This window comes from Gadus morhua, chromosome 12, assembly GCF_902167405.1.
Source record: "Gadus morhua chromosome 12, gadMor3.0, whole genome shotgun sequence".
NCBI classification, from domain to species: Eukaryota; Metazoa; Chordata; class Actinopteri; order Gadiformes; family Gadidae; genus Gadus; species Gadus morhua.
In genome coordinates, this window is record NC_044059.1 from 18318968 (window position 1) to 18343134 (window position 24167).

At 44.4% G+C, this 24167-nt stretch overlaps 2 protein-coding genes across 2 annotated transcripts; both read left to right on the plus strand.

Moving 5' to 3' along the window:
• Positions 1-9221: 9221 nt before the first annotated feature.
• Positions 9222-14240, plus strand: LOC115555032 (uncharacterized). The gene is made up of 7 exons (XM_030371712.1): positions 9222-9457; positions 10106-10259; positions 10569-10785; positions 10867-10993; positions 11364-11436; positions 11540-11595; positions 14175-14240. The coding sequence occupies exons 1-7, from the start codon at positions 9287-9289 to the stop codon at positions 14238-14240; spliced, it is 864 nt and encodes a 287-aa protein (XP_030227572.1). The 5' UTR covers positions 9222-9286.
• Positions 14067-22407, plus strand: LOC115556372 (uncharacterized). The gene is made up of 7 exons (XM_030373596.1): positions 14067-14236; positions 14325-14441; positions 14678-14753; positions 14839-15096; positions 21197-21368; positions 21477-21625; positions 21712-22407. Exons 4-7 carry the CDS (start codon positions 14967-14969, stop codon positions 21900-21902), a joined length of 642 nt encoding a protein of 213 aa, XP_030229456.1. The 5' UTR covers positions 14067-14236; positions 14325-14441; positions 14678-14753; positions 14839-14966; the 3' UTR covers positions 21903-22407.
• Positions 22408-24167: the final 1760 nt, after the last annotated feature.

Genomic DNA, 24167 nt, shown 5'->3' on the forward strand with positions numbered 1-24167 from the left:
CTTTATTTAAGTCTCTTTAAAGCTATTCCTTTGGATTCGATCCCTTTCCTTGAAGAACTCTGCAGTTCTTTTCATTTCTTTTCATTTAGTTTATTCGTCCAGTCTGCTAGATTTATTGTGTACTATTTTGTGTGTCCCAGGTGGTGACCAGACATGTAATTAGTATCCAGTAATTCTAATAAATTATATTCATTTGAACTCAAGTCTCTGGCCCATACTGTACGAACTTGTATTGCCTGAAGCTTTTGTAGCGTCTCGGGGGTGGCTATAGCACATGTTAGCTAGCACAGTTCTGGTCCTGGGGTATCCCCTCCCCTAGGTGGCGTTGTCGACATTCAACAAATTTTTGCCACGGTCACAATTGGCGTTGTCAGCAGGACACACTCCTTAAAGGCTGAGACTTGAGTTCTTTTATTTTTTTATGTATAATTTTTTTGATTTGCTGCGCACATTTATTATATATATATATATATTCTTTTCTTTCTTTTCTTAAAATTTTTTTTTTTTTTTTTGTTCAGGTTGAATTTGAGATTCTGGAGGTGGGTCTTGTTTCTTTGTGGGGTCAACAGAGCAGCAGCCCGTGTTCCAAGGTCCCCAAAATTCTATCTAAGGTAGGGTTTGGTCTATTTCCATTAATAACCTAGTATTCCACTGCTTATCATGGAAGACTTACAAGCATTGCGAGGCATAATTGGCCAGTTAGAGGCAGATAACGAGCGCCTTCGTCAAGAGCGGCCTCCCCCTGATCCTGGAGCAGCACCCGACCCGTTGCCTATGCCGTCCACTGTCACAGAGCGGCTAGTGGTCGTTCCTCGAGATAGAAAATGCCCTGTGTTCAATGGTAAGACTGGCATTGACATAAGAGAGTGGATAGAGGAGTTGCAGGCTTGCATGCGCGTTCGCCGTCTGTCTTTGCTTGAACAGGCCTTCTATATTTTTGATCATTTAGAAGGAGAGGCGAAGGACGAAATTAAGTATCGTCCTAGCACAGAAAGAGCAGACCCTGCTAAGGTCTTGGACATTTTAAAGGAGTTGTATGGTTGTAATCAGTCATATTTGACCCTGCAGCAAGCCTTTTTCTCTAGACAGCAGCAGGAAGGTGGGACGTTGCAAGAGTTTTCCCTAGCCCTGATGGCTTTGATGTATCGGGTCCAACAGCGTGCCCCCAGTGGCGGCGTAGCTAATGCCGAGGTACTTCTTCGTGACCAATTTATTGAGCATGTCTTGGACGGTGCTCTTTGTAGAGAGCTGAAACAGTTAACCCGTCGTGAGCCACGGGCCACCCTGCTGGAAGTACTCAAGGAAGCAATTCGATGGGAACAGGAGGGATATCCGGGGGGTGCTAGGGCACGTAGTTTCTCTCTTCCAACGGCCTATGGCATACAGTATGGTGTGCAGGGCTGTCCTCGCTCAGGTTCCCCAGTACCTCCATCTAGGGGTGAGTTTGGGGAGTTGAAAGAGCTATTAAGGCAACAACAGGAACAGCTTAACCAGCTTACTCAGACGGTGGCCTCCCTGCGACACCCCTCCTTCCCTAGTAAGCAACACCCCTCTTTCCCTAGTAGGCCCCAACACTCAGGTTCCTTGATATGTAGCAGATGCTGTTACGTATTTTAAGAACACAAGCTGTATTTCCCTCGCTTAACCACTAGGGGGTAGGACCAAACATATAAGCCGTAAATACTACACATAGCCACAAGGGGAGCAAGACCTTACTGAAGGCTGCAATAAATACTTTAGCCACCGAAGGCAGCACCACAGACCAGGCGAGGAAGCCGAGGGTTACGTCACACCGGTTCCTCCCACTACTTCCGGTCCGCGCTGTTCAGACCATAAGAGCCTGCAGATTGTGCAGGCCTTCAGATTTCTTCCGGCAGCGATTGGACATGGGTTAAAGGTCTATTTTTCAGCTAGGAGAGTACTCGCACGTGCTAAGGCACATCTTCAATCTCTCTTTGCTTCAGAGTATCAGTTTACCATACCGAAAATACTTTATACTAAATAAAGTCTCTTTAAAGCTATTCCTTTGGATTCGACCCTTTCCTTGAAGAACTACGTAATAAATTGGTGACCCTTGACGTTCTTGGGAAGTTCCGGACCGAGACTAGCGACCGCGAGGCCGTCGGGAAGCAGTACAAGCTACTTACAGGCGCCACAAGAAAGGTAAACAGAACCTGTTGTCCATGACTGAACTCTGTATAGTTAGAATAGTCACATTTAGGTGAATAGCTTGTACTGCCTCCGTCTGGTTGAGGGGACGTGTGGTCTCGGCCATCGGATTGAAATTCATAACAGCCGTTTAGATACACGGCCTCGGATACGCTAACAGATTAAATCAAATAACTGCCTCACGAAGCAAAGGGCTAGGAGTTTGTTTTACATGGGTTCGTAGATAGACAGTATCCGATCCCGTCTAGATCTAATGTTTGTACCACGTGGGAGACGTATTACCTGTGGTTTTTGTGTTATATGGTGAAAGCGCCGAAGTTAAGCCGGGCCACCATAAGGTTTATTTATACCGACCATAAACTTCCAAACTCTATATCGGTGGGGGGAGGAAAGGTCAGGGTTTTTAACGTTAATCTAGCTTAATTGCATATTAAACCGAAGGCTAGGCCTTTGTTTGACCTGGAGTTAGAATGGGATTCATTCCTCTCGGCCCGGTTCATGAGAAAATCAAATGTGCAATTTCGCATAGTGTAAAACGCAGCCGTAGAGGTATACACTTGCGCAGTTTTAACCCAACTGCTGTGAGTGCCTCGCTAACCCGCCGTGGAAGCAGATTTACCGCAATCTCAATATTCTTATAGAGATCCATGAAGGCGTTTGACCAATAATCAGGGTCAAATTGCTTATACTTTGCTTCTTCCGCGAGTCTTGAGTGTAACTACGGGTGTACGGTTTAAAGAGACGGCGCGTCTTCATGACGTCGGTTTCTTTTGTTATCAACCTTCGCCATATTTGTAGTCACTGTCTTTGGTGAAAACAGGCGCCAACTTGCGCTGTGTAGGAGGCCAAAGGCTAAAGAGCCCACACTCTCCCCTTCTCTCTCTCTCTCTCCTCCCCCCCTCTCTCTCTCTCCTCCCCCCCCCCCCCCCCCCCTCTCTCTCTCTCCTCCCCCCCTCTCTCTCTCTCCTCTCCCCCCCCCCCCCCCCTCTCTCTCTCTCCCTCTCCCCCCCCCCCCCCCCCCCCCTTCTCTCTAGAAGATCCTATCGTGAAACCCCCCCCAACCTTTTGTCCTCACAGGTCCGGTCGTCAGACCCCCCCCCCTCTCCCCATCCTTTTGTTTCTCTCTAAAAAATCCTATCGTGAAACCCCCCCCCAACCTTTTGTCCTCACAGGTCCAGTCGTCAGATCCCCTCCCCCCCCTCTCCCCATCCTTTTGTCTAATGTTTGTACCAACATGGGAGACGTATTACCTGTGGTTATTTGTTAAAATGGTGAATGTCTCGAAGTTAAGCCGAGACCACCATAAGGTATATGGTGAATGTGCCGAAGTTAAGCCGGGCCACCATAAGGTATTCTCTCTCTCTCTCTCTCTCTCTCTCTCTCTCTCTCTCTCTCTCTCTCTCTCTCTCTCTCTCTCTCTCTCTCTCTCTCTCTCTCTCTCTCTCTCTCTCTCTCTCTCTCTCTCTCTCTCTCTCTCTCTCTCTCTCTCTCTCTCTCTCTCTCTCTCTCTCTCTCTCTCTCTCTCTCTCTCTCTCTCTCTCCAAGCACACACTTATTGAAGGCAACAAGTGTCATTTTTGACCTGGGTGCTCCTGGCTGTTTGATAAGGCAATTGTAGCCTGCACAAAGGGACCCCCGGTGTGTTGTGTTTTGGTCTGTCTGTCTGTCTGTCTGTCTGTCTGTGTGTGTCTCTGTCCCAACATGGGAGACGTATTACCTATGGTTATTTGTTAAAATGGTGAATGTCTCGAAGTTAAAGTGCGTATTGGAAGTTAATTTTTTTTAAAATATTTATACATAACATTCTCTGAAAATTGCCCTTTGAAATTGAAATGCAGGATTTTATCAGTTAAAAATATTATATCGGCAAAAATTCCAGTTTTAAAGTGACTATTTTGAGCAAGGCTTCAAAAACCGTTGCCTCAGCTCTATGCGTAGTTGTGAGTAGTTACCGCGGTGAGCGGTCTTGTATTCACCATATTCGTTTTTTGGTTTTTTTTTAATCGGCGAGATGAGGTTTTGTATCTGTGGGGGTTGTTCCAACTCCGACCTACTGTCCGACCATCACCGATTTCACAGTTTCCCCGATCGGAGGAAGGAGGGAGCAGGCTTTCGAGCCTGGGTGCATTTTGTTCAGGTGAAGAGAAAGGACTTTTTTTTCGCCTCTGTCACCAAACACTCGTTCATTTGCGCGGCTCACTTTAGACCTGAGGACCAGGGCTGTAGTGGTCAAATTAGAGGTGGGTAAACTATGAATTTTTTGATCAGACCGACCTCGACACAACGCAACGCAAAGTGTTGCGACTCTGTAAGGCTAGCCTGGCTATATTCCATTATGTTATCAATTAAAGTCATATTAAATCAATCAATGACAGTCAATGAATGTGTTTGTAGTTTATTCAAGTTATTCAAATTTCAACAGTAAAGAAAAGTATGGGTAGATTAAGAACTATCTATCTATGGCATGTGTGTGTATTAGTATGCATGCTTTTCACAGTAGTGCCCAGAGGGCCTCCATGTCCTCCACGTCAGGTCCTGCCTTGCAGGGGCGTGTTCTGGGGTTCATGGCTCCCCTGTGCTTCACCAGCCAGGACTTCACATACGTGTTGGATTGAACTTTGTGGTGGCTCATAGGCCTGCAGCGGATTCGAATTGTATCCGAATCCGTTCGGTTCGTTTACCACAGTTCGGAGCATTCTGGAGATCCGCGGATTTCGGTTTCATGAAGGCATTGCCTTATGTAGCGTATTTTGCCTGCTGTAGCCTACGTCCGATACAAAAGGGTGTTTAGGACCCAGCGGAATGCATTCTCTCCAGTGCTGCCCGAGCCAATGAGGTAGCTGTAATAGGTTGTTTTCTGAAGTTCAAGCGCACGATTCCTAAATTTAAAGAAAGTAATTGATACAATTATATTCTAAATATACGGGAGATAAATACAAACGGGTGATAAGCGGGATAACGGCCTTCGAGGTCGACCGGTTCGATGGAAATAATGGACAGGTAGAGGCAACTCTGGCTTCATGCTGCGCTCGTCGCCAGAGTTCTGCCTCGTCGGCCGTTATCCCTTACATCTTACACTCAGTGCACCATGTTTTGAAATGCATTTAGGGGAACATTTATTGCACAAAAAAGCCTTGCAACTTGTCTGATTGCAGTCAATTAACACATTGCAAATAGCCTGTGGGTCTCATTCATTTTTGTGTTTCTCCCCCAAACCCTCCGTCAAAAAAAAGTCCGCCTTTTTACTACCACGGACATGATCCTAATCCGAACCGTATCCGAAACCGAGGCCCAAAACGGTTATCTGAACCGAACCGTGGACACACTGATCCGTTTCACCCCTAGTGGCTGAGTGGTGGGCCATTCAGTTGAATAAACATCAAGGACGACACAGTGACCAAGTGCAGACTGCATCTCAGGGGGCACACTATGATGTTCATTAAGCTGTACCCCCTCTCACACTCAGCAGTGCTAACTGGAATAAGATGGTCGATATTCAGGAGTGGTGCAAGGTTTTCTGGAATGATGCTTGAGTTATCCTTAAAATCCCTATAGCCTTCAAGAATTTTTCTGTCATCAAGTCTGAACCTTTGGGCAAGTTGTTTCAACTTGGATTCCCCATACTGCTCCTCTAGGGAACAGGCCAGTTTGCTGGGAAAATAACTAAAGAAAATAAATAATAAAATAAAAATATTTATAATATATAAAATACAAATATTTATAAATATTTATATTTTTATTGGTTTAACCGCCAACCGCCCGAATTTAATTGAAATATATTTTTGAAATTGAAATATTTTTTTGGTCGCGTCATCCGCCCGATCCACGGTTCAGCCGCGGAGTCCACGGCTGCAACCGCCTAACTCGCATCTCCAAATTGAGGCTTTAACATAGCGACCAAGCTATAGCGAAGTTGATACGCCGAAACCGGAGTTTAATATGGATAGTAAAACTCTGACTGACTTTCACTCATTTTGACGTGGGCAGTACACGGATAGCATGACTACGCATTGGCCAATCTGAATGCTCGTAGTCACTTAATAGTTCGTCAAGTAAAATTGATTTATAAATCACAAAAACAACTCATGTGAATTGATCATCTTCAGTCTTACTTTGTACTTGAGGCCTTTTTCGGGCATCTGTTGGAGTGGGAACACTCGAAGGTCTCTTCAAAAATCGCCTGATATCCATGGCTAATTAATGACAGGTATGATAATCCACAACGCGCAGGGCCATGTGTTTACATACTTCCTGTTTACATATTTTCCTGGATCCTGATTGGTGTCGCTGCCGCAGCCGCAAGGCACTGATTGGAGGGTCACAGACCATCATAGCATAGGCCTAACAGCGCAGATGAAAATGATTCAGATTACAGCGTTTATTTGTTCAACAATATGAAACCTTGTCTTAGGTGTTTTAAAATGATGCTGAATTTATTTCCGATTATTCCAACGGCAGAATACAAGGCACAGGGAACTTTGAGGTGCGTACGTGCGGCGTTTACGTGCGTTTACCCTCCACTACAGCCCTGGGGCCTCATGTACTAAGGTTGCGTACGCACAAAAACGTGGCGTACGTCCTTTTCCACGCTCACGTTCAGATGTACAAAACGTGAAATGACCGTAAAAATGTGCGGTCCCCACGCCAGCTCCAGAGCTGTCGTACGCACGTTTCTACAGCTATTGTTCCTTTGGCGACACTTAGAGGTGACGCTGGGAAACTGGGAAAAAAGGTGAAAACAATGACTCAGAGTGATTTGCACATCAGAGACACACTAATGAACAATTAACACACCTTGCAATTATATGGGTGGCTATAAAAGCATGCGCAATGGATGAAGACAATTGTTTTAAAAATGGCTGCGTTAGCGTTGTTAGAGGACATCGCAAATGGTCAAATCCGAATCCGTGCCCTCTAGTTGCTTGTCTATTCAAAAATAAAAAAATTAAGTTAATAAACACGAGTCAAAGTCTTTAATATCCTGGCATCTTTACGCGCGACTTATGTGTATTGCAAGCAGCCAATTTTATGACCAGTATAATTACAGCATTTATGACTTCAGCATATTTACCTTGGGGATGATCGGCGTCCCCTTCATGGGCTCCCACCACTCCGGTGAGAGCTGTGTCACCGATCAAAGCGGCCACTCTCAAATCGAAGGGGGAGAGTTCCCCCACTCCCGTCCCCCCACCTGTTGCGGTCACGCTTCGGCGGTGGGCAGAAACCCTCCGCTTCACCTCCACCTTGAGGTCTGACCACTTTTTTCTTTAATTTCAGAGTGTGTGCGCTGCTGAGAGCCCACTGCATTGACGTCCTCGCAAACACACTCCCACTCACTTCTCTTTTGTTTTGCCTTTATCCCTGTTGACAGGGTTCCAATAGCTGCTTGCGCATTTCTACCTCGTGGAGCAAAATCTCGAGCTCAGACTCCGTGAAGTTTCGTTTTTTGCCTCTGTTCATGGCGCCAGGTGATCGGATTTAAGTGGTGAATCTCAGGCCCAGAGGCCTATTTAAATGAAATTGCATATTTAAATGAGGGCGTGGACAGGGAGGAGTTTGGCACCTCGGCATGTGCGCTCAATTCCACGTTGATCGAGATGTACAATAGAAACGTGCTTGGATCCATGCGTTCGCACACTTTGATACATCTGAATTTATTTGTGCGTAAGACAGTTTCTGGGTTTTGGCGTACGCCAAGTTTCAGTATGAAATCCACGCAAGTCTTAGTACATGAGGCCCCTGGGGTCTCATTTATAAAACTGTGCGTAGGATCGTTACTAAAAAGGTGCGTACGCCCAGAAGCCAAGTTTTGCGTGCGCCAAAAAATATTCAGATTTATAAAACACTGCGTACGCACACCTGTACGCAATCTTTGCTTTATAAATCACATACTGACTACAATTGTGCGCAGCTGAATCAGCTTCACGTTCCGCCCTCTACACGCCCCTTTTTAACCATAAATGGTCAATGCAAATGACCTCATGAATGCGATCTGCATATAAAACAGACTCAGATGCCGGTATTATGTCTTGTTGGAAACAATGGCAGAAGTACTGAGAAAATCAAAAAAGCGAAATTTCACGGAGGTTGAAGTGGAGACACTTGTGGGTGAGATGGAGGCCCGAAAGGTAGTTTTGTTCGGCGGTCACGGGATTGGGATCGCCAACAACAAAAAGCAGAGTGAGTGGCAACATGTTGCTGCAGCAGTGAACTCTGTCAGTAGCACGGAGCGCACTGTCCCAGAATTAAAAAAAGAAGTGGTCTGACATAGTTACATATTTTTATCTAGCCTACCAATAAATCGTTATGGTCCCTAAATACCCTCTCCCTCCGAATCCTGCCATTTGCATGGTCCGCCAGAAGTGCCATATGGTGCAGCATTACCACGGCGCTCACCTCTGTATTTATAGGGTTACGGTAATAAGACTGACGAGAACTCCTTGGATAATCAGTTTGTAATTACCCACGTAAAATGTTCTTGAACATAACCCCTTTTTAATGCCTGATTTGTCATGAAAAGCATCAAGAGTAACGGACAACGATTGTGATGAGTGTGGCTTGGTTTTTCACGCTTGGGATTTAATTGACATTCGATCATGTGTTTACAGTGTCACATAAAAATATTATGTTATTGACACATGTTGGACAGATGCTTTATTCCATGCAGTCGCGCCGTCAGTGGACAGTATGGAGTGACGGGATTAAATATAGAGAATTTCTTTTTATTTCTATTATAAGGAGATATTTCTGGAGTTATAACTGAGAAATAACGCAGTGGACTTAAATTATTCTGATTAGGATTTAACGCATGATACGGGTTGAAATTAAATTGATGAAGGGCGATGATAAAACATAATCGTTCTTCTCACTCTGCAATTCTTCGGTCTGACTTCAGTTCACCACCACACCGTCTGTGTCGCCAATTCTCCTTTTCCTCCAAACCATGCGTACGCATGGGTCAGAGTTTGCTTAGGGCTGCGCACATTTTCCCGTCAAGTTGGTTTTTTATAGATCACAACCTTGGCGTGAAAAGTCACGTACGCCAATTTCAGCCCCGTTTTGTGCGTACGCAACGGTTATAAATGAGACCCCTGCTGAGGACTATGTTTCCGGGGACATGATGGAGTTCAAGATGGGTTTTCGGAGCGAGAAAAGAGTGAGGCTGAAAGCCGGTGTGATTCCCTCAATTCATGCCGCTCCAGCCGCAGCTTCGGGCTCAGCCACCGGCGGCAGTGAAGATCACGGACCGGTCAGAGATTCAACGATTCGGAAACGTGAACTGTGCACTGTAAGTTTTGTTTTCTGACGTTTACTAACTTCCTACGTTAGTCAACATAATGACTTATGGTCAGTATCTTTTATTGTAAAGCAGCTTTGCTGTCCTGTAAAATCCATCAGTTTATACTCTAAACATGCTAAAATGTTAGCTAGCAACAGCATCCTATTTTATGAAACTTTTATGAAATCATCGTCATTAACAGTTACCTGTTTAGCCGTAAACCGTCGACTAGAACATAAAGCAATTCAAATATTCAAAATGCTATAAAACAACTTTAAAATAATACAGTTTAATTAAATATATATGGGATAGGGGGTGAGTCAGCGATTTTTTGGCTAGGTGATTGACACTGACAGGCTGACGCCATGATGATGCTCCTTTGAGACGACTTTCGATTTCTTGTGGTTAAAACGTTATTCAGAGACAGTTTCCGAGGCTGTTCACTTTGTTGGAGCGGTATTTGTGCTTTCCCGAACATCAGGCACTAGGCTACCACATGAGCGGTTTTTCCTACTACGTCAGTGCGCACCGTGCGCACTAGACTGCCTGTCGATATGTTGACGTTTCTAAATAAACTAGTAGACTATCAGGCTATCGGCTATCAGGGATTTTAAACAGTTTGAAATGAAATTGTATATGTAATGTTTTTCTTATTAGTTGCTGGGAAATACGGCACGTTTTGAAGCCACAGATGCGCCTACAGCCAGTGAAGACTCGGAGCAAGAGGCCGTCGCTTCACTGGCTTCTCAGCCAAAATCTGTGCTTCACTTTGGCTCACAGTGTCACATAAGACCTCCTTATCGTTCATCAGGTAGTGTGACTTAACTCTTATATCTTGCTTTAGCTCTACATGTTCTTAGCCAACATATTCACTCTTTACATACTGTCACAATAATTATCTATTTTATAGCTGGGATAGCTCAACAGTATATCCACTTTAATTTACATGAATAAGAACACCTCAGACCAAATGACTACAAAAACTAAACGATACTTTGTAAAAGTAGATTTTATTCCAGGTTTGTCGTATCTGATTGCATTATATTGTTTAGGTGTAGTGGCCATTGAATATATGATGTTTTACATTTACAGTATATTAAGTAAATCTCTTTCAACCTAGCTATCCAGGTACAGACACAGACTGTCAGTGTGGGGACACAGACCGAACTCTGTGTTTCATCAATTCCACTGCCCAGTCCAGTACAAACAGAGGATGAATCATCCTCTGTTTCAAGAGATCAACCAGATGACAGGTCATGGAGTGAAGTGGAAGAGATGAGCGTGTCATCTTCTGAGGAGGAGTCAGAGCCAAAGCAGGGTTCTCAGTGGGACTTCGGGTAAGACAACTTCCTTAACTTTTAGATTTTGTTTTTTCAAAATTCTGTCCGTCAGAAATAATAAGTGTTTTGTTTTTCCAGAGTTGCAGACAAGTTCATTGTCTGTCTCACCCAGCTGATGGCTCTCTTCATCATTTGTCCTGCCTGTTGTGGGGAAACCAATGGTAACGTGGAGCAGCAGCAGGGAACATTTGTTCAGATCAAGCAAGTAAGAGGATATTGTACTCATATAAAAGTAAAGATGTGTGCTAACCTGTATTTATATTGTATATATTGTGTGTTTTTTGTGTTGTCATTTTTTACTTTATCAATTCACTTTTTTGACTGTTCTAATGGTCATTTTCATACACATCTCTTAGGTCTGTGCAGCTTGTGGGTTCGAGCGTGTCTGGCAGAACCAGCCAGTGCTTCATAGAAACATGCCAGCCTGCAACCTGATGCTTAGAGGGGCCATCCACTTTTCTGGTTGTATGGCTACACAAACACTTAGGATGTTAAAACTGTTTGGCCTTCAATGTTTTACTGCAAACACATTCTTCCGCCATCAACGCCTTTACACAATTCCCACCATTGTGCAGGCGTGGAAGAATGAGCAAGCTGACATAGTCAGCCAGCTGAAGGAGATGGGGGGGGGGGGTCTAATCCTCTCAGGTGACTGCAGGTATAACACCTCGCTTGTATACTTTTATATGTTACCGTTACGTGCCGTAGTGTGTTGGTTTTGGGCTTGTTTCGTTTTGTGTTTTATGTTCAGGCTTCCCCCCTACCGGTGACCGCCAGCAGCATAGGGCCAGCTTCTATTGGTCGCCAGTGAGGGTGCCGTGTGTTGTTTGCTGATCCTTGCCAAATCTTTGCATGTGTCCCGTCTTCGCGTGTGGAGATCGCCTTCAGTTTATTTTTGTGGTTCCGAGTAGCTAAGTAACAGTATCCATTGCAGTGTTTTTTGGCTTAAAGGCCCACTATGCAACTTCGGGAATATCTTCGCTGTTTTCTTGGTTTTGGCACGCACATTACTCTACACAGCGCCCCCTACAGCTTCGTAGTAGATATTTCACAACACTGTCGTAACAACTCGTTGACGTCCCTTCCCCATGCACTTCTACGCGAGCCATGTGCATTTGTTTTCAAAGAAGCCGGCGAATGCGTTGAGCCATGTCCGAAGTAGATGTTCATAAAGTGTAGGCAAGGTTATACATTTTTAAAAGGGTGTATTTGCATTGCAATAAACATAAATCCATCCTTTTTTATAGTTCACCGGGAGAATTTATACCCTAGGTTATAATTGTTTTATCTTAGGTTGAACAGAACAATCAGTGTAAGAGGTTTGGCCAACATAATAATCGAAATAAACAAGAACCTGGATTCGGGGATTCAGTCTGTATCTGGGGGACAGACGAACAGCAAAACACCCATGGAAACAAAGGTGTTTATATGGTTGCAAGCAAGCTAGAAACATACAGGGCTCACAACAAAACGGTCGAGAAAACAATTTTTACAGGGCTCACAACTAAATGGTTGAGCAAACACATTTGTACAGAGACTATCAGAATCAAGAATACCACGAAGACAAAGTTCACCCAAGGGTACTTTCAATTTCAAAAGCAACACGGCCGAGTCGGCGTCTGATTTGCAGTCTTCTTTTTCTTTCAGTTCACGCTATTCCTGAAAAGCTTGCCCAACGTTTACTCGTGTCTGGCCTCTCGGTCGGTCAGTCTCCCTTTTCTCTTCTTCTGTTCCTCCGACATTGGGTTTCTCTGTCTCTTTTTAGTCGGCTGATCTATGATGAATATAACAATCCCTTAGTTACTTGTGTTTATATCGAGCCGGTTCCGTGTTTGGGGGTCTGTGCCGTAAAGCAATTCGTTACTGTAGTGACCCTTGCACAGAAGCATACGGCCGACATCTTTCTTTATTCTGGGTGGAAATAGTAACATAGTTACGCCATTAAATGCGTTTATGGAAACATTTTTAGCGAGAAATGTGCATTTTACTTTCATAATGTTCGCTCGGTGAATGTGAAGGATGTTCGGTTTGATAGTTATGACGAAGAGTGAACGCTCCGTTCACTTGCATGGACAGAGTCTCTGTTTGCTAAGCAACCTCAACGTCTTGGCGGACTATTTCTCTCCTGATCAACACTACGAATGCTGGAAACACACCAGACACACCATGTGAAGTTATTTAACCCGATTATCGTTATTTATGAGTCCTTAGCCCAAGTGAAGGAGTTCAAGTACCTCGGGGTCTTGTTCGCGAGTGAGGGTACTATGGAGCGTGAGATTGGCCGGAGAATCAGAGCAGCGGGGGCGGTATTGCGTTCGCTTTACCGCACCGTTGTTACGAAAAGAGAGCTGAGCCGCAAGGCTCACCTATGGTCATGAGGGTCGGGTGATGACCGAAAGGACGAGATCGCGGGTAAAAGCGGCCGAGATGAGTTTTCTCAGAAGGGTGGCTGGCGTCGCGGGATAGGGTGAGAAGCTCAGTCATCCGCGAGGAACTCGGATTAGAGCCGCTGCTCCTTTACTTACAAAGGAGTCAGCTGAGGTGGTTCGGGCATCTGGCAAGGATGCCCACTGGGCGCCTCCCTTTGGAGGTGTTTCAGGCACGTCCATTGGGGAGGAGACCTTGGGGAAGACCCAGGACTAGGTGGAGAGATTATATCTCAACACTGGCCTGGGAACGCCCCGGGATCCCCCCGTCAGAGCTGGTCAATGTGGCCCGGGAAAGGGAAGTCTGGAGCCCCCTGCTTGAGCTGCTCCCCCCGCGACCCGACCCCGGATAAACGGATGACGATGAGATGAGATGAGATCGTTATTTATATCCGAGATTATTTAATCTAACCCGATCTAAACTCTATCATGCACCCAAACACGGCGGCGTTTGGGTTTCCTACCTCGGACTCTAGCGCAGCCACAGGCGCGTTGAACCATTTTTGTGACACACAATGATCAAGCGTCAGGTTAGGCGCGTAGCGGTTGGTGTGGCCGTACCATTAGTCGATTGATCCATGATGAATGCAACAATTGCCTCGCAACTGGCTGTTTATATCTAGCCGGTGCCATGTTTGGGTGTGTGTCTGTGCCATAAAGCATTTTCGAAACTACAATCTGACTACATTTTCGAGGATACTTCCGCTGCGTCACATCCGGATTGTGTCGGTCCGAACAGATCAAGTTGCATATGCGCTTTTTCACTGGAGAGGCGACATGGGTAAATGACACACCCACCAATCGACCCAGAAATGGATGCAGAACCATCAGCATAACTCTCAACCTGCATACTTAATGTAATTTTGGCTAAAAAAGTTGCATAGTGGGCCTTTAAATGTTTTAATTAATTAAGCTATTCATGACAATCATAGGTCAGACTCTCCTGGTCATTGTGCCAAGTATGGGACCTACACCGTGATTGAGGACCGCATCAACAGGTTTTGGATCTTCAACTTGTCCAAGTAAATTACCATTAGTGGACACACAAATCAGTTGTTCTCTTTTTGATGTGGCACACTTTCTTATATGACTGATTAATGTTTTTTACAGAGCTCAGAGGTACCAAGCAGCAACTGGTGTGAGCTGGAGGGTTTGAAGCGAACAATAGCATTTCTCAAGGAGCAACACTTGCAAGTTTCAGCCCTTATTACCGATAGAAATCGCCAGGTAAAGACAAACAAGAAAGACATATGTATCAGTGTATTCATTATATGTTCCCCTACATTAATTTTACAGTGGGCTGTTGATTTTGACACGCTGTAAGGAGCAAATGCTCAAAAAAGCCTTACTAATTTATTTATTTTTGTACGATATTTTCTTTGCTTTATTAGACATATTTGTACCCACTGTGCCATTGGCACCCCAGACTTACTAATTTTAAGAAATGTTGTCTCATTCTTTAGGTTGCCAAGTGGGTGCGGGAGGAGTTGTGCCCTGAAGGAACAAGTCACTTCTTTGACATCTGGCATGTTGGTAAAAGTAAGTAACTTGATGTTTATAGGTTTGTTTAGATGAACACTTGGTTAAAATAGAAACATAAAATTGTGTTTATGTTCTGAAACAGGCATAGGAAAAGCGCTAGATGCTGCTGCAAAGGAGGGGGATTGTGAGGACCTTAACCTGTGGAGGCCATCGATTGTCAACCACCTATACTGGACTGCAGCTTCCACACCTAATGGGGATCCAAATGTAATGGAGGCCAAGTGGCAAAGCATGGTGAACCATGTTCAGGACATCCATGAACATGACAGTCCTGGATTTCCCTCCTGTGCACATCTCCCTTTGGAGGGAGAAGCAAGGAACAAGCAGTGGCTGGAACCAGGTACAACATACTACTACATTGTGTGGCTGAATATGATTAGAGGTCAAAGTTCTTGTTGGTGCTTTGTTAATTTGTGTTCCACAGCACTCCATCAATATACAGCCCCGCAAAGAAAAATAAATTAAGCCACCAGTCTGGATTTTTCTTAAATCGTTATCCCTAAATTACTTATTGAAAATGCTCTAAATGACAATATTTTTATCGTTAATTTGGTATAAATGTGGTCACTAGTTTATATTATAGAATCAAAATGTTCATACTACTCAAACATATGTGAGTAGCCTAGTAACGGGGACGCTGGCGAGTCTAACGCCGCTCTGTATGGCTTGTTTTTATTCAGTATTTCCGATATTTCTCACGATTGCATTGAACATTTTGCTGTTTTTTTTGGTCTTTAGTAGTTTAGCTAAGTCTACTAGTTATATATAGTCACTTTTCGCTATTGTCAGTGCGCCAGTTTTCTTTATTTCTACGTGTTTTTACGTGAGGTCGTACAGTTGGTGGACGCTGTTGCCTTTTGAACGCTGTTGCTGCTGCTGCTCACCGGAACGTCATTTTTGAACATTATTTTTTCGCGATTTTCTTTTTCTTTCTAGTCTTTTAACTTTTTCATCAGTTTTCTTTTGCTTACTTTCAACACCTTCTGTCTGAAACCCTTCTGGACCCTTCTGGACCTTGGATCGGACTACAAAGTTAAGTTAAGTGACTGCGTCAGTTTTCTTGATTTATTTATTTATTTCTGAACGTTAAACGTCTGCGTGTTTTGTTTTGTGTTTTGTGCGTGGAGTCGTGCAGCTGTTGGTGGATGACACCTGCTGGCCGGCTAGACTGGTGATAACCCCCGGCGCCGGCGCCGTCCAACTGGCTTCCCCGTCTCCAGCGTAGCTACAACCGGCTTGCTCCACTCCTCTGCCTCCGCTGTGCTGGCTCTGTGGCTTCACCATAATCGCCTGGATCTACCGCTGGCTTCTTCCGACTTCACAACCTGTGGATTTTAACCTGTTCCTCTGGATTGCGCTATGTTTGACTCTCACGTAACGAGCGCATCTCTGCCGCTCAGTTACTCGGTAACGGAGATGTTACGTCTACGGATCTTCTCAAGGACCCAACCACCTCAGCTTGCATCCCACCAGGACATTCTCAAACGACCAAAATACATCCACCGAGGCTCTGGACGGAATTTTCAGTACACTCACACCAGCAACAAAAACATCCGCTCCTTCTGGTCCACTGGGCCCCACCCCCTTCCTCGCACAGCCCTTACGGTCAGTCCCGTCAATCACAGTGTCCTGTCCCCTCTGCTCAAAGCAACCTGCTACACTCCACTCACCTGTCTGAAACTCTGTCTGCTGAACACCAGATCCCTCAGTAATAACTGTGATCTACAGAACTGTGTGTCTGACAAGGTGGTCAGCAACACTGGGGCCCCACAGGGGACTGTCCTCTCTCCCTTCCTCTTCACCCTTTTCACCTCAGACTTTATCTATTGCACTGAGTCCTGCCACCTTCAGAAGTTTTTTGATGACTCAGCAATAGTTGGCTGCATTGAAAAGGGGGATGACCGTGAATACAGGACTGTTGTGGACAACTTTGTCACTTGGAGTGAGCTGAATCACCTGCAACTCAACGTGACTAAGACGAAGGAGCTCATTGTGGATCTGAGGAGGGAGAAAACAGCAGCTGTGACCCCTGTTTCCATACAGGGGGTCCCAGTGGACACTGTTGAGGAGTACAAGTACCTGGGGGTGTACTTTAATAACAAGTTGGACTGGTCTAGAAATGCAGAGGCTGTCTACAAAAAAGGCCAAAGCCGACTCTTTTGCCTCAGGAGGCTGAGGTCCTTTAACATCTGCCGGACGATGCTGAGGACGTTTTACGAGTCTGTTGTAGCCAGTGCAATCTTCTTCGCTGTCACATGCTGGGGCAGTGGGATGAGGATTGCAGATACCAACAGACTTGAAAGACTGATTAGGAGGGCCGGTGATGTTGTGGGGGAGGAACTGGACACCCTGACGACAGTGGCAGAGAGGAGGATGCTGTCCAGGTTTCAGTCCATCTTGGACAATGTCTCACACCCTCTCTATGACACACTGGCCCTGCAGAGGAGCACCTTCAGCAGGAGATTCCTCTCACCCAGATGCACCACAGAGCGCCACAGGAAATCTTTCCTGCCTGTGGCCATTAAAATTTACAACGCCTCCCTTAGAATGTCAGACACCGTCCCTCTCTGTAATCTCTGACCTCAAACAAGGACTATAATTCTTGCACCTTTTGCACAATACTGTACAATTCTTTTTGTACAGTGCTGTCTTTTGTGTATGTATGTATGTGTATGTATGTATGTGTATATATATATATATATATATATGTGTGTGTATGTATATATGTATGTATGTGTGTATATATATATATGTATGTGTATATATGGTGTTGTATACATATTTATATTGTCCTTAAATTTGTTATTTGTATATTTTGTTTTTCTTAGGTTGTATCTTTTATCTTTTGTGTATGTATGTGTATTTATGTTGTATGTATATGTATATATATATGTGCATATGTATATGTGTGTATGTGTGTATGTATATATATATATATGTATGTGTGTATATATGTGTATGTATATGTATGTATATGTATGTGTATGTATATATGTATATATATATATATATATATATATATATATATATATATATATATATATATATATATATATCTCTATATATATGGATAGATATGTTATATTTTATTCTTAATATTTATTTATTTATTTGTGTATTTATATCTGGAGTTCGCGACAAAAATAATTTCCCTCTGGGATTATTAAAGTATTTATCTATCTATCTCTGGAGTTCGTGACAAAAATAATTTCCCTCTGGGATTATTAAAGTATTTATCTATCTATCTATCTATCTAATAAGGCCCTTTTGATAAATGACTTTATTGTTGACCAGAGCCTAGACATTCTCTGCCTCACTGAGACCTGGCAACAACCAAATGACTTCTCCCATCTAAATGAAGCTGTCCCACCAGGTTTTTCTTTTATTAGCAAACCCCGGGTTAATGGGAGGGGGGGGTGGCCTCGCTCTCCTCCATCGTGATAACATCAAAGTCACCACTGTCACAGTCCCCCTTCACTCCTCCTTTGAATGTCTAGCTGTAAAACTCTCCGGCCCCAAACCCACTATCATTGTCACCATTTACAGACCACCAAAACCCTCCGCCGTTTTCCTCAATGAATTCTCATTACTACTTACATCTGTGTGTGCAATGTCCCCCACTGTTATCCTCCTTGGTGATTTCAACATCCACATTGACAACCCATCCTGTACTTTTGCTAATGACTTCACATCACTTCTGGACTGTCTTGGCATCACACAACATGTCAACCTCCCAACCCATAACAAAGGTCACATTCTGGATTTAATCTGCTGCACTGACATCACTCCCACTAACCTTGATGTCATTGATTTCCCCATCTCCGACCACAAAGCTGTACTTTTTGACATTCATACCCAACTACACAAAACCAAGGAACAACGGACCATCTCCTTCAGAAACATCAAACTTATCAACACCACAGACCTCTCCACCATGATCAGCTCCTACCCCAACCCTCCCCCAGCTTCCTCCCTGACTGACCTGGTGACTCACTACAATAACTGCCTCTCCTCCTCCCTCACCACCCTGGCCCCCCTGAAAACCCGCTCAGTCTCATTCACCCACACTGCTCCCTGGTTCACTCCTCATCTGCGCCAGCTCAAAGCCACTGGTCGTCGACTGGAGCGACTCTACAATAAGACTCAACTCACTGTACACCGCCAAATGTATTCGGACCACCTCCATCACTACAAGAATGCCCTCACCACTGCCAAAACCTCATACTACTCCAACCTCATCAACACTGGTACAGGCAACAGCAGAGTCCTCTTCTCAACAGTCAACCACTTACTTCAGCCTCCTAAATCTCTCCCTCCAGATATTTCCACCACCCAATGCAGTGCGTTCCTTGACTTCTTCAGCTCTAAAATCAACACCATTCACCAACAACTGGCCTCATCTCGCACCCCCTCTGATGACCCACCCTGGATGATCACCTCTGGCCAACCTCTCATCAGCTCCCTCTCTGACTTCACCCTAGTAACAGAACAGACCGTCTCAGAACTCATCCGCAAAGCCAAAACCACCACCTGTCAGCTCGATCCTCTTCCCACCTCCCTTGTCAAAGCATGTCTTCCGTCCATCTCCCCCATGATCACCAACATAATTAACTCCTCCCTCACTACTGGTACTGTACCCCTCACTCTCAAGCTGGCTGCCATCACTCCCATCCTGAAAAAACCTGGTGCTGACCCATCTGACCTTAACCATTACCGGCCCATCTCCAATCCCCCTTTCATCTCCAAAACACTTGAAAGGGTGGTTGCCGCACAACTGCAGTCCCACCTCGACATTAACAATCTCCACGAACCGTTCCAATCTGGCTTCCTTCCAAAACACAGCACTGAAACAGCCCTAGTCAAAATCACCAACGACCTCCTCCTTGCAGCCGACTCTGGATTACTCACCATTCTCATCCTCCTCGATCTCAGCGCAGCATTCGACACCATCTCCCACCCTCTGCTCCTGGACCGCCTAGCTGGTATTGGGATCACTGGTGCTGCACTCTCCTGGTTTACATCCTACCTCACCGGCCGTCAACAATTTGTTCAACTAAGCAACCACAAGTCTGGGTGTTCAGGTGTCTCACTGGGTGTCCCCCAGGGGTCAGTCTTGGGTCCACTCCTCTTCACCACTTACCTCCTCCCGCTGGGCACACTCCTCCGTCACCATGGTGTCCATTTTCACTGCTACGCTGACGACACACAGGTCTACATCTCCACCAAACCCACCGCTGCCATCCCCCCCACCTCCCTCATCACGTGCCTGGAAGAGATCCGGAGCTGGTTGAGCAGGAACTTCCTGAAACTCAATGGAAACAAGACCGAGGCCCTGCTCATCGGATCCAAATCCACTCACTAAATCACAACACACCCCAGCTCCACTCATAATTATCGATGGATTCCCAGTACCCTTCTCCTCCAAAGTCAAGAGCCTCTGTGTCATCCTGGACAACACCCTCTCATTCGCACCCCATATTCACAGCATCACCCGGACTGCATTCTTCCACCTCCGCAACATCGCCAGACTCCGCCCATCACTGACCCAATCCAGCACTGAAATCCTAGTTCACTCATTTGTCACATCACGCATAGACTACTGCAACGCCCTCCTCACCGGACTCCCCACCAAACTCATCAACAGACTGCAGATCATTCAGAACTCAGCCGCCCGGATCATCACCGGCACCAAATCATCTGACCACATCACCCCTGTCCTCATTCAACTTCACAGGCTCCCAGTACACTACCGTATCCAATACAAAACCCTACTCCTCACCTACAAAGCTCTCCACAACCTAGCCCCCAGTTATCTCTGTGACCTCCTCCAAGAATACGCTCCCTCCGCTCAACCTCTGCTGGACTACTATGTATCCCCACATCACGACTCACTACAATGGGTGCCCGGTCATTCAGCTGTTCAGCACCCAGGCTCTGGAACTCCCTCCCCCCACACATAAAACAATCAGACACCATTACAACCTTCAAGTCACAACTCAAAACTCACCTGTTCAAACTCGCACACAACGTCTAACTGATCACTGTTTTGATTGTTTTTTTGTTTTGTTTTTGTTTTATTTATTTCTTATTGCTTATGTTTATTTATTTTTACACAATGTCTTGTTTTTTAAATAATGTATGATGACTATATGCTCTGTAAGGTGACCTTGGGTGTCTTGAAAGGCGCCTCTAAATTAAATGTATTATTATTATTATATGCCAATAAAGAGTAAAACAAGAGACACTGAACATTTGAAGTGGTCTCTTAATTTTTTCCGGAGCTGTATAACCCAGAGTGTGCTCACACATAAACAAAGTACTGTTCAAACTTGTGTGATACTGGAAGTAATTATATAATCATGCCTAATCAGTGTATGTAACTAATGAATATATGGACATCTATTAACATTGGAACACATGTTATGTTGTTGTTTATGCAGGATCAACTGTAGCTATTAAGTTGGAGAGTGTCACTACAAGAACAGCATTGTTGAAGGACGTTCGGCAGTTGTCCCCACAGCATCAGACCTTTTCCCTGGAGGCCTTTCACTCGCTTATCCTCCACTTTGCACCTAAGCACACCGGCTTCTCCTTCCTTGGGATGTACAGCAGGTAAATAGAGTGATATTGAAATGAGTATGGTACAGTGAGGCTGCAACTGCATTCATTTTAAATTGGTACTTGGATATAAGAGCAGCTTGTGAATTGCTTTTTCTACAGGCTTCTCTTGGCAGCCCTGCATTACAACCACAATGGAAGTCGAGAGGTTGCACGAACACATGACGGCGAGGTTCAATATGGAGTTCGTTACCCAAGGTTCCGCAAAGGAGGCTGGGTCGTCCGCCCTGTCAAGGAGAAGCCATCGTACGGTAAGCTGTTTTAGTTTTTTATTACTTTATAACTTACTTTTATTAAGTCCCTGAATGGGATCTAAACATTTGTTTTCTTTCTTCAGCTTATGCATCTGCCCTTATGGAGTCTCTGATTGAGGCCTACTCTAGGTCACCAAGGAGTCTACAAGAGAGCTCAGCTGACTTGTCCTCCTCTGCACCTGCCCCCCTTTCCACATCCTTCCAGATGATCAGCAAGGATGAGGCTGTTGGCTTGTATCTTGCACGACACACACGTTTTAACACAGGAAATTAGTGTTAAACACTGTTAGGTATTTCGTACACTATATTGTAAAGCCACATTTAATCTCAGAGATAGATGTGGGACCATGGAGTTATGTGGTATCTGCATTTGCAACCAAGAGAAAGACACATCTATTGGCACATGGATCCATTCAGGGAAAGATCCCTCTTTACTTGAACTTCTGGATTCTTAAATTATTTCCCCCATTCTGATTATCTGCATTTTATTATTAATGAAGTTAATAACAAAACTATTCTTTCCCTAGGTTTTTTCTGGAGGTTTGCCTGCGGTTACCACCTGGTCCTGCTTGACACCCACGCTTTGGTTGAAATAAGTTTATGTTCTAGTCTACAGTTTATGTATGCTACACAGGAATATTTTATGAAGTTCTGATCCTGTATCTTAGTTTTGTTGCTGTGGTTAATTTTACGTTTCAATTTGTATTGCAGTATGTTCCTTTTGTTTTTAAACTGCAAGAACTAAATATTAAAAGAAAAGAATCATTAAAAGTTTCTATAAAAGACATTATTTTTATTGACTGTCATTTAAATGAGGCCACCCAAAACCTTTATAAACCCCATGTTCCTCTGGAAACTGCCGTCTGATGGCAGACACAATGCATGCAGGTAAGGGCTTCCTGATGTGCCTGCCAAGAATTCCATAGGCCCAGCGGACAACCTGCCTGTATGCGGTGTAACGATACTGCCTTTAGGATAGGGAAACAATATCGACAGTTAAACTTGGTCATCAAAAAGGGTGATATTGTAAATGGTATTAATAAGGTAAATTACAATAGAAAAAAAATCAATTGAGTTCTGATATTGCTACCACTTAATGTATTTAAATGTTTAATGTTTTCAGTTATATAAAATTGGTAAAGTCCATTCAACATAATAAACAAGTCACAAATTCTGGGGTTCAGCAGGTTTCAAAACCCCAGAATCTGTGACTTGAGCTCTATTTACTTGGTAAACTAGGATCTTTTTATAGTTATTTTGGAATGTGGACAACTGAACATACTCGTGTGTGCTGGCCTGCAGAGGGCCATGCTCCTGTTTGAAGGCCAAGTATGCAACCTGGAAAGGGGTTCAGACAGCATCCCTCAAAGCCTGGATGCAGAGTCAGGCATGTTACGTCTGGTCTGGGGTTTAGCGTCTCCACTAGAGCCCAGGGTCCAGTTGCACCAGCAGAACGTAAGGTCCCACTTGGGCTACGTTGAACGTAAATCACCCAAACGTTCGACTTTACACTCTACTAAAAAAATAGCAGTTGCACCAAGCAGATAGTTTCAACGTAACACTAAGTTATAACTTATCTTTTACACCTCCCCTCTAGCTGGTGTAAGTTCCATACTAACGATAAAGAACCGTTAAAAGAAAAAAACGTAAAAAGATTTCAACACTAACGCAGGGTAAGGATGGCTATTCGTTTTGAGCAATGGGAAGAGGAGTTTCAATGCGATTTGCGCCGGGAACGGATTGTCCGTGACCGTATCGATCCATTTCTTTATTATGATGATGTTGAATTATATGCGCGATTTCGGTTTTGCCGGGCGGAATATTATATTTATTTATTTATTATAAAATCCGCCATCAAATAGCTTAACCACACGCCTATACCGTCCAAGCAAAGAGAATAAATGACTGAAACTGTTTTGTTTGCCCTCTCATTTGGGTGCTAACGCGTCTTCACTCGGGTAAGGTGGAAACTTGCCGGTATTTCCTGTTTACATTGTTATCTGTCAATGATTGACTTGAAATTATCTAAACGTCATTAAAAGCGACACTGGTACACTTTATGCACTACTAGTAACGTTACAACTTAAGTTATGGTGGTGCAACCAAAATTTAGAACACCTTTAGTTTGGCACTAGCTACGTCGAGCGTAGGGTTAAGGCAGACTTTACACCCGAACTTATGATCGGCTTTACGTTCTGCTGGTGCAACCGACTGCAGAAGGGATCCACCTCCCTGCAACACATGCTCTCCTCAGCTGAGCTCATTGGCTGGCATTTCCCACACAAGCACCAATCAAAATGAAATGTGAGGTTAACTTTGCTCGTTTCTTTCAGTTTGATCGCGCACTCTCTTGCTCGCCCACCCGTCCGTCCGCCCTCCCTCCATCCCTCCAGTAGTAGTTATGTTAGAGATAGTGTGGAGTTATACATCCTGTAGATTAATATATAATCAAGTACTAGTAAAGTTATGCCTGTTAAATATTGAAACGTGGCCATCATTTGCTGTCATTAGCTAATATTAACTCAAGCTAATGCCAGTT

Coding starts and splice junctions, on each gene's coding strand:
- LOC115555032 (XM_030371712.1), top strand. CDS start 9,287: ATGATGGAGTTCAAGATGGGTTTTCGGAGCGAGAAAAGAGTGAGGCTG. Junction 9,458..10,105: donor GGAAACGTGAACTGTGCACT/GTAAGTTTTGTT, acceptor TTTTCTTATTAG/TTGCTGGGAAATACGGCACG. Junction 10,786..10,866: donor GGTTCTCAGTGGGACTTCGG/GTAAGACAACTT, acceptor TTGTTTTTCCAG/AGTTGCAGACAAGTTCATTG.
- LOC115556372 (XM_030373596.1), top strand. CDS start 14,967: ATGGAGGCCAAGTGGCAAAGCATGGTGAACCATGTTCAGGACATCCAT. Junction 15,097..21,196: donor CAAGCAGTGGCTGGAACCAG/GTACAACATACT, acceptor TTGTTTATGCAG/GATCAACTGTAGCTATTAAG. Junction 21,626..21,711: donor CAAGGAGAAGCCATCGTACG/GTAAGCTGTTTT, acceptor TTCTTTCTTCAG/CTTATGCATCTGCCCTTATG.